This window comes from Malaclemys terrapin, chromosome 3 (genome assembly GCF_027887155.1).
Source record: "Malaclemys terrapin pileata isolate rMalTer1 chromosome 3, rMalTer1.hap1, whole genome shotgun sequence".
NCBI lineage: Eukaryota > Metazoa > Chordata > Testudines > Emydidae > Malaclemys > Malaclemys terrapin.
This window is the reverse complement of record NC_071507.1, coordinates 128,844,778-128,859,177: the sequence shown is the minus strand read 5'-3', so window position 1 is coordinate 128,859,177 and position 14,400 is coordinate 128,844,778. Positions and strand designations below refer to the sequence as shown.

General features: G+C 40.2%; 1 protein-coding gene across 2 annotated transcripts in view; it reads right to left on the bottom strand.

Annotated features, from left to right (window-relative positions):
- PREP (prolyl endopeptidase) overlaps nucleotides 1-14,400 on the bottom strand; it is a 172,450-nt gene that overhangs the window by 146,017 nt on the left and 12,033 nt on the right. The window contains exons 1-2 of one of the 2 annotated variants that reach the window (XM_054023550.1): nucleotides 5,879-6,009; nucleotides 1,034-1,167 (exon numbers count right to left, since the gene is read on the bottom strand). In XM_054023550.1, coding sequence (XP_053879525.1) covers nucleotides 1,034-1,089 — 56 coding nt within the window. In that variant the 5' untranslated portion in view covers nucleotides 1,090-1,167; nucleotides 5,879-6,009. Of the gene's footprint in view, nucleotides 1-1,033; nucleotides 1,168-5,878; nucleotides 6,010-14,400 lie in introns of those variants that run through there. The other variant, XM_054023548.1, reaches the window with a different exon arrangement.

The following is a 14,400-nucleotide window of genomic DNA, read 5'->3' as shown; positions in this document are numbered from 1 at the left end:
AGCTGCTGTTTCAGAGATGCTTAGTTGCAGCTGCTATTTCTTATCTTATAGTTGAAATGATATGATTTATGAATTTCTAAATATTATAACCATAAGAAGTTTATAGGCCTTTTTTTCAACTGAGTAAGATGTACATGAGAAAGTCCTTTTTATATCATGTAATCTCTAGATCTGGATAAATACGATTAAAAGTGGTACAACAATCACAGTTTTTTGAAGTTAGTCTCTCACATGAGGCTGATCTTTACTAATGGATAGTGAATACATATTTCAGATAGGGATGCTATCGGAAGAGCTACAGCTCCTCTCCCTGGCTTTGTGTAGCAAAGCCACTTTCTGAGTAGTCCTCCTTTCCCAATCTCTGTGAAGCAGCACGGAAGGAAGATAGGGGAATTCCTTGCACCTGTGGATAGTTGTGGCAAAGCATCAAAACCTATTGGTTGACTGAAAAAAGGCTGAACTGAAAGATAGAAAGGGCTCTTTATGAATTTTTACAATTAATAAATGTCCACATGGGACAAACGGACATTACAAACAAGGCTATCACGTCCCCTCTTTGCTCTTTTTGCTTGAGAACTGTTGCATGTCTCTGTAGTGATGTCATAGGACGAGGTAACCCAAGCTACAACTCCATCTCTGCAGTTGAGGAAAGCCCAAAAATCAACATCCCGCTTTCTACCCTCGCCTAGTTAAAAGAAACAAAAGTTGCGATTTAAATTGGCAAAATTGTCAGTAACTAAAGTTTTTAAATGAGTACCCTTATAGTCCTATTTTCTTTTTTTAAATCCTTGTTAAACAGTATGACTTTCTGCTCCTCTGCTGATATTTAAAGGTCTTTTGAGCAAAAGAATATCCATAGAAAGATAATGAAAATGACTACGTAAAGTCCTGTCAATTGCACAAGGTAAAAATAGCAAAATTTCCTCAGGCCCCCCCTCGACGTTTCCAGCTTAGTAATCCTAGTTATTACTTATAACCAGGACTTAGAATTCAGCTTTATGATCTAAAAGCACCCAACAGCTTCTTTACATACCTTTTTCCTTTCTTGAAGTGGCAACTGTACTTGGGATAGTCATAGAGCTCAGTCATTCGTTCTTTGAATAACCCTCTGACAGGACACTGCTCAAGAAAGGGCACTGTAAGCTTATTCTGGGCCTCCACAAAAGCCTGAAGGTAAAAAATAATGCACATGCTGAGTCAAACATACCTATATGTCGTACAAGAAATACTATCTATCTTCTGACACAAGTCCAACAGAAAGAATTGTTCTATGTATTTGATGTGTAGAGTCACCCATGAAGGATCTCAATGCCTACCTCCATAATATCATGATAAAGTGATAGAAAATAAAGTATTCAAGATAAAATAGTAGATTTCAATCTTGACTCTCAGTGGCACACTTGTGTAATTAAAATTACAGCCACCAAAAACCAGATTTCCTCCCATCCCCCAAAAAGAAGCATTTAAGAAAGCGTCTCATATTTGTCCAAGAGGCTTGGGTAAAAATCAGATTATAGTGCAGGGGTCGGCAACCTTTCAGCAGTGGTGTGCCGAATCTTCATTTATACACTCTAATTTAAGGCTTCGCGTGCCGGTAATACATTTTAACGCTTTTTAGAAGGTCTCGCTGTAAGTCTAATATATAACTAAACTATGTTATATGTAAAGTAAACAAGGTTTTCAAAATGTTTCAGAAGCTTTATTTAAAATTAAATTAAAATGCAGATCTTCTGTTTAGTGTGGTCCTTGTCCTTGCTTTTCCTTGCTGAGTTTTCCAATGTCTGGCACGTATTTGGATACTTTAAGCTGCATACAGGCTTCTGAGTGATCGTTGTTAACCGGCTCCGAGAGGGACAGAGGACAGATTTCATGTGTGAAAATACCTGTTCACACAGATATGTGGATCCAAATGCTGAAAGCATTGCAATTTTCTTCAAACAGTTAAATTTCACTGGCAGGGATGTCCAGCAGGTCAGAATAGAGGCCCCATGATCTCTCTCGGTAGCTTCAAGTGCGCTCCGCAGATCCACAAACTTTGATATCCACAATTCTGAGCTTTTTAACTGAATGAGTTGGATTTCGAAATCTTCAACACTCATCCACTGAAATACAGACAAATCCAAGTCGCTTTCGTTGAACTTTTCAGGTTTAATTAGAAAAGAAAGCATTGGGCCAAATCGCTGGAAATCTTGAAATCTGTCAGAAAATTCTGATTCCAGTTCTTGCATGTACTTTCCAATCTCATCGATACTGACAGTGCAACGTGTCGATAGCTCTTTTATGTGTTGGAAGTAGCGGAAAGTAGAAGTTTGAATATCCCTAGAAAAAACTGCTAGTTTCACAACAAATGCTTTCCAGGCTTCATAAAGTTCCAGAACTGTTTGCCCTGCACCCTGGAGACAGAGGTTAAATTCGTTCAGGTGAGCAGTGGTATCAGTTAGGAACATGAGCTTACACAGCCATTTGTCATCATCCAGTTCAGGGTAGTTTTGTTCTTTTTCCGACAAAAAGGCCTTGATTGCCTCAAAACAGTTTACAAAAGCGCACCAAAACCTTGCCACGACTTAGCCACCAAATGTTGCTGTGAAGTGGGATGTCGTTATAAGCACTGTCCATCTCTTCTAGCAGTGCTTGAAACTGTCTGCAAGTCAAAGCAGATCGAGCAACAAGGAAATTCACAATTCGCACCACTGTATTCATCACATTATTAAGCTCTGAATTAGAAATTTTTGCACACAGGTTTTCTTGATGGATGATACAATGAAATTTGACTGTCGGATGGCCAATTTGATCTTCAAGTAACTTTACAAATCCCTTCTGTTTTCCAACCATGGCAGGAGCACCATCTGTTGTCACACAATATTTTTCTCACGTTAACTACTCGTTCTTCAAAATGGTTTACAAAACTTTCCAGTACATCTTCCCCCTTTGTTGTGCCATGCAGGGGTTTTAGGCAACAAAGTTTCTCTTGGATTTCATTGGAAGCACAGTATCTTGCAACAATCGCCAAACGTGGAACGTCGTTTATATCCACGCTCTCATCAACTGCAACACTAAACACTGCTGTGTATTTCAATGCAGTCGTCTGCTTTTCCTTAATGTTTTCTGCCATTTCACTTATGCGTCTCTAAACTGTTCTGGCAGAGATGGGCAGTTCTTTTATTCTAGATATGATTGTATCTTTATTTGGCAAATCATTGAACAAAATCTCTGAACTGCTGAGAAAAACTTTTTATATATTCCCCATCTGTAAATGGCTTTCTGTTTTTTGCAATGCACTGTGCAATCTTGTAACTTCCTTCTGTAGCTTGATTTTTACTTACACTTAAGCTTTTAAAAACACTGCTTTGCTTCTCAGGCTGCTACTGCCTTTTTGATTGATTCAGTCTCGTCTGCTTCATCTCGTACTTCGTTTCAAAATGTCGAACACTTGATGTGCGACAAACACCACCTTCATAACAGAAAGCACAAATAGCACGGTCCTTCTTTTCAATAAATCCAAATGCATCTGTCCAAGCAGGCTGAAATGATCGGACATCTAGCTTCGCTTTCTTAGGAGCTGCCATTTTGTCAAATGTTCCCTTTAACTCTCAGTGGGAAAAAAAATGACAATAGAAGGCAGGCACAAGGTCCAAGGCAGTGTGGTCTAAGATAAGCAATTTTAAGATGGGGTTCTGAGCTGCACCCCCTCTTGCCTGGCATGCAACCCTCACTGTCCCAGGCTTGGGACAGTGGGCCACAGCAGGGAGGCTGAAGAGGACTGATCCAAGGCCAGGAGCAGAGCCCAGGGTGGCCTGCTGGGACTCCAGGCCCGAAAGCAGGCTGAGCAAGGGCTGGAAACCAAGATTGGCAGCTGAGGTGAGTGGAGTAGGTGGCTGGTAGGCCTGAGCAGGGCTGGAGTCCTGGACCCTGTCTGCAAGAGAGCCTCCAACCGTAAGCAAGGTGAGTGGAGCTGCACGGTAGAGACCCCTGCTGGCAAGGGGCCAGCAGCCAGAACCCCAGAGCAGCGACTGGCTCAGCCTGCCGCCACTCTGGGGTTTCTGCCCCCAGCTCCTGCCAGCTGAGGTCTCAGCCCGCTGCCAGCCTGGGGTTCCTTCACCCAGGCTGGCAGCGGGTGCTGAGTGGGACCAGCGGCGGGACCCGGCTGGCAAGGGGCCAGCAGCGGGAACTCCAGAGCTGGGCGGGCTGAGTGGCTCAGCCCGACCCCCGCTCTGGGGTTTCGGCTGCAGGCTCCTGACAGCCGGGGTCTCAGCCTGCTGCCAGCCTGGGGTTCCTTCCCCCCAGGCCAGCTGCGGGTGCTGAGTTGGACCCGCGGTGGGTCCTGCAGCAGGTCCCGCAGGAGCCGGCAGCTGGAACTCCAGAGTGGCGGTGGGGCTGAGTGGCTCAGCCCATGCCGCGTGCCAGTAAAAATCAGCCAACTTTGGCACGCGTGCCGTAGGTTGCCGACCCCTGTTATAGTGTGTATATAAATAGTGTTAGCTTCACTTGCATCACAAGAAGTATACAGAGCTGCAGTACAGCCTCCAGTACTCTACCAAGAAGGATAGTATTTATATGGCAGCGTATGACTAGCAGACATACATAACACTGAGCTGTGTCAATCCATCACATCTCACAAGCTATATAGAATTGTACAGTAAATTGGACAGTAAACCCAGGAAAGCCCAGGGTACAAACAGGAATTGGTTTTGTCAGTTCTGAAGACAGCACTTCTTCCTTCTCAGAATGCACTGAGCCAAATCCTCATGACAGCAGGTGAGATTCACACATGTGAAGAGGACTCGAATGGTGCATAAAGGTATGTTCTGAGCTGGGTCTCTGTTCTCGAGAGACATATGATCACGTTCCTGATCACTTGTGGACATTAAAATTTCAGTGTCACAAAAGGGTGGTAATGTCAACCCTGGTCTCAAGGCCAAATCCAACTCAATTATCTTTTGCCTACCCAAGTTCCTTCTGCAATTTCAATTAGAAATGATATTCTTCTATTTCACATCCTAAAACTATTATGTAGGGTGTCCGGGAGCTGTTAAGTAGGTGCTGTATTTTATCCCAGAGTTGAGTTCTTTTCAGCAGCAGATGAAAGGAGCACTTTATAGCTTAAATAGCAGTCTAAAATACTTTACAATTCTTCAGAAAGCAAGGTGCTATACAAACAAAATGGATCCCAGCGGTCCATTGCCTTGTACCTTGAGTACTCATTTACCTCTTGTGCAATGGAGTAAAAAGTACCATTCAAACCTTGCATATGCGAGAGGAACTCACATAAGCCCCTGGTCTGCTAGTACAGGTACTAACCAAATCTAGCAAAGAGTACTAATTTAGGAGCTATAAATGCCCAACAAAAAAATTAATTTAGAGAAAACAAATTGATTATTTCAATTAAGCCATCATGAGAATGTAGATAGCAAACACACTGGCTATTCATTTAATTAAATTAATGTTTGCAAAACACTAAGATTCGCAGATCAAAGGGACAATGTAAGTGTGCAAATTATTATAAATAGCCACACATTTATTCCATTTGCTATCCTGAATTGTACTGGTATATCAGACCCGGGATAAACACTTTAGGACTTTTCTTATGTTCTATAGGGCACGTTGAATAGAGTAATACTTACACATTAACTGTTCTGCTCACTGTCAGATCAGACCAGTAGTTCTCAAAATTTATTTGATTGCGCCCTCCTTCTTTGTGTCTGTAGTAGTTCACGCCCCCCATCCCTCCCGCCACACAAGTACATATACTGATAAAAGTGGCAGAGGCACTTCACTTGAATCAATTTTGGCTTCTGTATTTTTCATATGAGTTTGGCTCATTCGTTTGATCCATTCTAATAAGAGCAAAAGCAAAACTGTGATTGTGATGCATGCTTACAATTAATTGTGCACATCATGTTGTAGAAAATGGATTAAGGTAAAGACTTTGTATAATACTATGCAAGCTTAGCAGAAATCCATCACACACAGAGCGCCATCTGAAGACCGGATATGTCTGGAGGAATCAGCTTTGCCAGTTATTTGTTGCTGTGGGGTAAAATGTGTATAGTGAGGTTTTTTCCTCCATAAAGTTTCTCATGCCCCCCAGAATACATTCCACAACCCCCTCCCATCTAAGGGGACCCACCTCCCCTGTTTGAGAACCTCTGGATTAGACCAATTTTACCATTATGGAATACTTCACTATATTTCCCCCTGCCTCTGCTCAATCACAAAGTATGTTGCAAAAGTTACAAAAATATTTATAAATGGGATATTATCAGAGTCTAAAAAATGACTTAGAATTAATAGGTTCCGCAAGAGTTTTGTTGAGAGAAGATCCAGACAACTACCCTCAAGAATAAAAAAAATAAAAAAAAAAAAAACAAACAACAACCCTGACTTTCCAAAAGATTGCACGCAAATGAGGCACTACTCTATAGAACATATACTGAACACATTAAATTTGCCAATGGAAACATTCATACTAAATAGCCACATCCAAATGAAAGGCACTAAACAGAATGCTTACTTTCCCTCCAACCCAGAGTCCATTCAGGATAGATATATAAAAGATCAGCAAAATTATTCTCTACCTTCCCTCCTTTCATGAGCCTACAGAGAAGGATCCTGTATTTTTTGTTGAAATTCACAACTGTAAAATGTCACGGCATAAGATTTGGAGAAGTACAGAACTGAGTAATAGCAGAGAAGGAGAGAATAAAAAGGTTAAGAGGAGACAAAATACGTGTGTCTTTCATACAAATAACCTGGCTTTTTTTCAAGTTCGTGCTTAAGGGAAAAAAAGAAAGCCAGTTTCTTATGAAGATGTCACCACAGAATGCACTACTCTAGTCGAGCTAAAAGCCCTGAAAAAAAAGTGAAATGACAAAGCCATTTTAAATGATTGATTTGTACAGTACAAAGACTCAAAGTGAAGCTTCACAGTTAGTTAGTGAGGAGAAAATGGGGAACAGCCATATGTTTAAAGACTGTAGCAAATGCATTTATAGTAGCGAGCTTCATTCCCTGCTGATCACATTGTAGGACTACAGGTTCTTCTGAAAGAAAAATTCAGACAATTAGTTTGAATAGATCCTCTAACTTATATTCCACTTGCCATCCCTCTCTTTCTTTAGCTAGAACCTCAAATCAAACTCATGCTGTAGTTCACAAATATTCAGTCCCTGTATCTGGTTTCTGATCAGAGGAATCCCAATGCTTATGAAGGAAAGGGCAGAGCAGAGTCTCCCAGGTCTGGGACTCTGAGTAGTTAAGAGACCTGTGCTAGCAGATCCCTATGAAGCATTATAAATAACAGTATAGCACCCCATCATGTATCTTCTACATAGATACCCAAAAATGGAAGGCGTGGTTAAATATTTGACAGTCTTTTTCTAACATACTAGATTGTCTTTTGATATAGAAAAACACTATACAGAAAGCTATTATAGTTATCTTCTTCACTAACCCAGTAGCGGAATATGTAGGATAGATAGATCCATAGATCGATAAAAAAAAGTATCTGCTTTCAACCTCAAAAATAGCATAACTCGTTCTGTTAGCACTTCTGCTGTTTACCATAGCGCCTACCAAAAAGACATTTTTCCCTTATTTGTTTAATCTTAAATCCAGTTAGATTATAGTAATAGCCACATTTCTCTTGCATTCCCTGTCAGAGCACAAAAAACCCCAAATGCACGTATCTATTTTTCCACAGTTTCATATCAGCAATTTAAATGAAGGATATACTGGTTTTATAATTAATTATATTGTGTTAACGTCCAAAGCATGCTAGGCACTTTCCAACACCGAAGAAGGCATAGTCCTTGCCCCAAAAGCACACATTCTATTAAAACAAAAATCAGATGAAGGCTGAGGGAATAGGATATGTCATACAAGCAAACACAATAGGGTGACAGGTTAATGTTAAAAATATTACATATCAGTTAAATACACTAGACAACCTTCCCAGCAACCTTCCTCCCTATTCAGCCCCCTCCTTCTGTTCCCCTATCAACATCAACTCTCAACTTCCACCCTAGTAGCCCGATGCCCTGTTCTACCAATGTTCAACATCTCACTTCTGCAGAGGTGAGCTGTTGACTAAAAACAGTTATATGACTGCTGACAGCAAAGAAAGGGCTCAACAGTAGGGTATTTCCTGTACTGCAGCAAAAGAAAAGTAATGCACACCAGTATACTCTTCTACCATGGATTTACTCAGAATTGTGGCTGGAGGAAACAATTTTTCTGTGTAAGACACAGAAGGAAGGGACACCTAAGGGGGCTGGGGGGGGGGGGGGGGGGGGGGAAGAGAAATTATTAAAAATAAAAAACAACCACTACCACCACCACCCCCCAAAACCACACAAACACCACACAAGAAGCTCCAATTTCAAGGAAAGTAAAGACGAAAAAAGAATAAAGCAAAGGAGGGCTAATCTGTGTTAGCTGCATTAAAAAGGTTACCCAGAGAAAAATAAAACTTATTGCTGTCTGCTGGCTTTGCCATCTCTTGTTTGTTACATAAATCTAAAGGGAGTTGAAATGCCTTCATTCTATTTGCATGTCAGTGCTCAACTGACCTGATGCAGGGCAACAGGAATGCAAGAAATGTACACCACTGCACTCTACTGATTGCCCTGATAAAGGTGGGTGTCACAGCAGCCATTCTGCAGGGGGACAGTCCCCTCAGATCTGAGTGAATTTACAATACTTTACAGAGTTACGGAACATCCCCAAATATCTGCAAACCACCACAAGAGGATACGAGGGGCAGTTCTAGATCATCTGCTGGCAGGAATTGAACAGCAGTTAAAACTGCTAAATCTGGTCCCCCCCCCCCCCCCAAAAATTCTCTCTCCCCCCTCCCCCCCCCCCAAAAAAGAAGAATTTTTCATCTCACAGGGATTGGGAATTATTTCCAGATTCCTTCCCCCCCCCCGCCCCCTCAGTTCTTTATACATTTCTCAACACTTCTCTAATAAAGAGTTACACAGTAACAGTTAAAGAGTTTCATTTCTCCTTTTGCAACTATCATTTCCAAACTTGAGGAAGCTTTGAGAAATTACAGAGCAATTAAAGAAAAGGTGAAAAAAAATCTAGAGACAGTTTATCCTACTGCACTGAGTGGCAAAAATAAATAAGGAAAAGAGAAAAAGGGGAGGGAGGGAGAATGGAAAAAAAATAAAAATAAAGATTTCAAAGTTTCTGTTTTTGATGAAAACCAGGGGGAAAATTTTTATTTATTTTTATATACACATATACACACACACACACACACCAGTTGTGTTTTAAAATATTCATTCAACATATTGAATGTATATATATTTATTTTACTAGTGCTGTCAATCACAGCTAACTCAAGTGATTAACTCAGAACAAAATAACTCGATTAATTGTAGTTTTAATTGCACTGTTAATAATAGAATACCAATTTAAACTGTAAATATTTGTGGATGTTTTTCTACATTTTCAAATACATTGATTTCAATTACAACACAGAATACAAAGTGTACAGTGAGCACTTTATATTATTTTTTATTACAAATATTTGCACTGGAAAAAGCAGCAAAAGAAATAGAATTTTTCAATTCACCTCTGACAGGTACTGTAGTACAATCTCTTTACCATGAAAATGTAGCTTACAAATGATTTTTTGTTTGTTACATAACTGCCCTCAAAACCAAACCCATGTAAAACTTCAAAGCCTACAAGTCCACTCAGTCCTTCCTCTTGTTCAGCCAATCACTAAGACAAACAAGTTTGTTTACATTTACGGGAGAAAAAGCTGCCTGTTTCTTATTTACAAGGTCACCTGAAAGTCAGAACAGGCATTTGCATGGCAATGTTGCAGCCAGTGTTGCAAGATATTTACGTACCTGATATGCTAAACCTTTGTATACCCCTTCATGTTTTGACTTGTGTCCAAGAACAACATTTATTTAAATATTTTATTATTGTTTTAACAGCACAATTTATTTTTAATTGTTTGTAATCACACGATTAATCACAATTAATGTTATAATCGTTTGGCAGCCTTACTTTTTACCCAAAAAGTTAATGCACATTTTTGACAAGGTCTGGGAGTTACATGGTCAGAGACCTATGATTAGACTCTGTAACCTCAGCATGGACATTTGTATTCAGTGATGCACATGGAGTTGGCCATTTAGGGTACGGCTACACTGCAAATGAAGATATGAATGTAGCAAGGATACACATACCCATGCAAGCTTTAATCTCATTAGTATAGGTAACAATGGCAGCATAGTTGTGATGGCATGGGCCCTCCAGGGACTCTGGGCAGATACTCCAGTTGCTAGCCTGTGTTGCCACAGCTATACTGCTAAAGCTACCATGGGTATACCTACCAGCATAACGATCACACCTTTCACTTGCAGTGTAGGGAAAAGGGGCAGTCACAAATTTCCACTTCCTCCCCCAACCACCATGTCTGCAAGGAAACTCACCAAGCAATAGCTAAGATTCCTAGCCCTTAAGTGGTGGGGGAAGTCATATGTGAACCAGTACCTTTAAAAACACAAAGTAAAATACACACATGAAAAAGAGAGACACTTCACCACCACTATTTTTTTTTATTTAAAAAAAATCTACCCAAAGAGAAGAGACCACAAAACAGTCCTTGTTACATTTTCATGGGAAACATTCAATGCTACTTAGAGAGTGGTGTCTTATTTGCCAGTGTGTTAAATTCCAGTATGCGCCAGTGTGTTTTACAATCAATAGTTAGTTTATCCTTACAATGTCAACTTAAAGTTCAGTGTTGTATCAGAAGCCACACCCCTGTTAGGTTTACCTTTTCTTGTTAAAGGTAGCTGAAACAGGCCCTGTTCTTGCTACTTGTACACCAATGGACTGCCACGCCCACACAGAATCCCATATCAGTCAATGTGGCTCTGAACAGGTGCAGCAGTCTGCCTGCTTGTAAGTTGAATAATATGGGCTGTAGTTTGGAAATACAATAGCTTATTTCTACAGAAATACTACGGATGAACTTTATCCCCCTATTCAAGTGAAACCAGCAAGGACCATCCAGTGCCCTTAATATTTTGCACTTTTGGACTGAGGATAACTGGTGTGCAGTTTTTTGATAACATACACAACTAGCCACCTGTTTTATTTTGTCATGGGCTTTTTGCTGAAGTTTTTGCTGAATGGCTAAACGTGAAATACATCAGAAACAATGCGTGTTCCTGTTTGAATATTCAACTGGTAAAATATTCAGCAATTCTGGATGGATTTTTGATAGTTTATTAATAAAATATTTGACTCACTCTAGAGCAGGTTGAACAGTATTCAAATAATTATGCAGCAGAGTTTGTTAAGTTATTCACCAATTCTTTGTCATACCCACCAGTTCTCTGGTTATAGGTATACTTTCTTTTAACAGGATAATAAATTTCACACACACAGGATGGGGTTTTCAAAAGTGCTCAGCCCTGGCCTAATTCTGTTCCCACTGAAGTCAGAGAGGAATTTATCTTTGACTTCTGTGAGAGCAGAGTTGGGGTGGAATTTTTGAAAGCGTTCAGCAGTGGTCTGAGAATTTCTGTAAGTGAACTGTACAGAGTTCTATTTGTTCAGGAGATAAACAGAAATATATATCCTAGGACTAAAAGGGTAATCACTCTAACAAAACCCATCCCCCAGAACAGAGCTGGTATCACTGATGGAGTTAAATATTACAATATAAAACTAAACAGAGTTCTGCTGGATTGTGTTTCACTAAATAAAGGGGAAAGAGACAAGTCAAAGAGCAACTGGAGAAGGATCAAACTGTTTATAAACAAAACATAGGTCAGATATAACTATAAACCTATCTGACTGTGTCCTTTTAAAATAGTTTCACTTCCACTTCACTTCATTATTCCAAGCATACCGTCTGCTTATAATTACATTATATTTCCATCGCCCCAAATTAACTGCTCTTGCTGCTTGATCTCTGATCTTTTTATTCCCAGTCTGCCTCTCAGGCCAGATCAACAATACAAACTTTTGCCAACATAGCTACATTAGTTAAGGATGTGATATGTTGTCCTGGCAAAAGCCCCTCGTGTAGATGCAGTTACACTGACAAAACTGGGCTTCTGCCAGCATGGCTTAGGCTTGACCCACACTTAAAAGTTTTTCTGGATAGGAGTGTTTTAAAAAAAAAAAAAAAAAAAAAAAAAATCCACCCTAGCCGACAAACCTGTTATGCTTTCCTCTCTGCCTCTTATGCAGTAGCAGTTACTAATGGAGGCAGCCAGGTTCTCCCTTTCTTCTAGTTGCTTTTACACACTTCAGGCCTGGATAACTCTGTCTGGGAGTTCTGTCCCACTTCTGTTCTACGCCCAGCAAGCCTCCCCCTCACAGGTGAGCAAAGGCCTTCTTAGCGCAGTGATACTCAGACTGAGGCTCCCAAGCCTCACTTTAAATTTCACCTTAAATCCTCTCTCTCTCTTTAGTTTATGACAGACACACATTTTTGGTGACACATTTTGCAATACTGGATATCAAAGCCACTACATAAAAATAAGATGTATAGTATTTCTTCTGTTGTCCTTCAAAAGGTAATAAGCAAACCTCATGCACACAGACTGAACTGCATAAAAATAGAAACAGAGGGATAAATAAGAAAAGGAGGCCGTAAAGCTGAGAAATGCTCTTCCTGCCTATTTTTATGCTGGATTATAAAGATGTTCTAGCCCTGTGATGAAGTAACAAATTTTAGCTCAATGCCACCCAGAGCATTATTAGTCACCGACCATATATTATGCCATAACATAAACCAGATTTTTTTTTCCAAACTCTAAAATATATTACAATGTCATAAATGAAGGTATCATCATACTGTAAAATAAGATATGGTGTGATCAAAAAAGCTTCAGGAGAAAAAAAGGCATATTGAAGGTTAGGATTTAAGCTTGTAGGCATATGAGTGCACAGAAGTAGATACAGTACACAGCAACTAGCCCATTATTTTCATGAGCACATAGCTTATCCATAAATAAGAGAAGGGGGGGGAGAACACACAAGCAATAAATGACAGACATTTGGAAGATCACTGGGATTAGTAAGAACTAACTGCAATTGTTCTTCAAGTTCTGAGGGTTGATTAAGTGATTTTAACTTATTTATCAACAATGCAAAATGTGCCTAAAATGTAGACTTGAAGGGATTATCAGAAGTGTTTTTCCAATTTGTTTTTCCAAAGCTGCAAAGTCTGATCACAAATCTAAATCCAATTACTTGTTCCAGCACATGCTCTATTGCTGTTGTCACAGCTGCTATATAAATGGACTCGAAAATGGAGTATAACAAAGGAGTAAGTATCAGAGGGGTAGCCATGTTAGTCTGTATCCACAAAAACAAATGAGGAGTCTGATGGCACCATAAAGAGTAACATTTATTTGGGCATAAGCTTTCGTGGGTAAAAAACCCACTTCAGATGCATGGAGTGAAAATTGCAGATACAGGCATATATTATTCTATATATAAAACAATCTGTTACTCTTTATGATGCCACTGGACTCCTCGTTGTTTTTAAAGGCATAAGTACCGTTTCTCCCAGGCCCCACTATTCAGTAATTCTATATGGTTTCCTTTATTACGGTTATTTCATGTTCTGCATGCACTATCTAAATATAGGGACTGGAAAGGGAAGGACCTTCCTTCCTTGGGTAGGATATTCTTCTGTCCCATTTTGTGGTGGTTATATTACTAACAGAGTACATATTGAGGCATTCCACAGCAAGAAGTGATCGATAAGGTGGCAGTTTGCAACAATCAAAGTTACTTGTCTGCTCATACTCCTGGGGCATTCAGCAGCTAATGCTGAAGTTGGGTCTTTAAAGACAGCCAACCAACAGGAGAAACTTCTTGCAATTCACCTTCAAAGATAACACCCACTAGGATAAGCTTAGTATTCAGCTTATTTCCTAAGGGTATTGGTCTAAAAAAAAAAAAAAAATCACAGTATTGCTATAGCAGATGCATGATTACTTTTGCCCCTTTGCCAAGCAGTAGCAGATGTCGGCCCTTGCTGATCAGTTTTGTGTCAGAGATAAAAAAAAAATCAGTGACATGGGGTTAACCTATTACAACTATAATGTGTTTACTTATGAAGTGTACACGACTCCTGGTTCCTTGAACAGAGATGGTCACGAATTGCTCACAGGCAAGTCCCTCTTGCAAACCTCAGGTACGGCATCATTGCCTCATCACCAAGCAGCAGCAGCCTCAGAACTGCCTCTCAATGCTCAGAGGATACTGTTCCTTGTTCCTTCCTGGAAACATCACTGACAGTCCACCCCAACCCCCTGTTCAGAGCTCCTCCTCTAGGATGGAATGGCCACAATGGGACAGCCTGGACATCAACCCCTCTTCGTGCAGCTGCGTTACAAAGGAACCTCA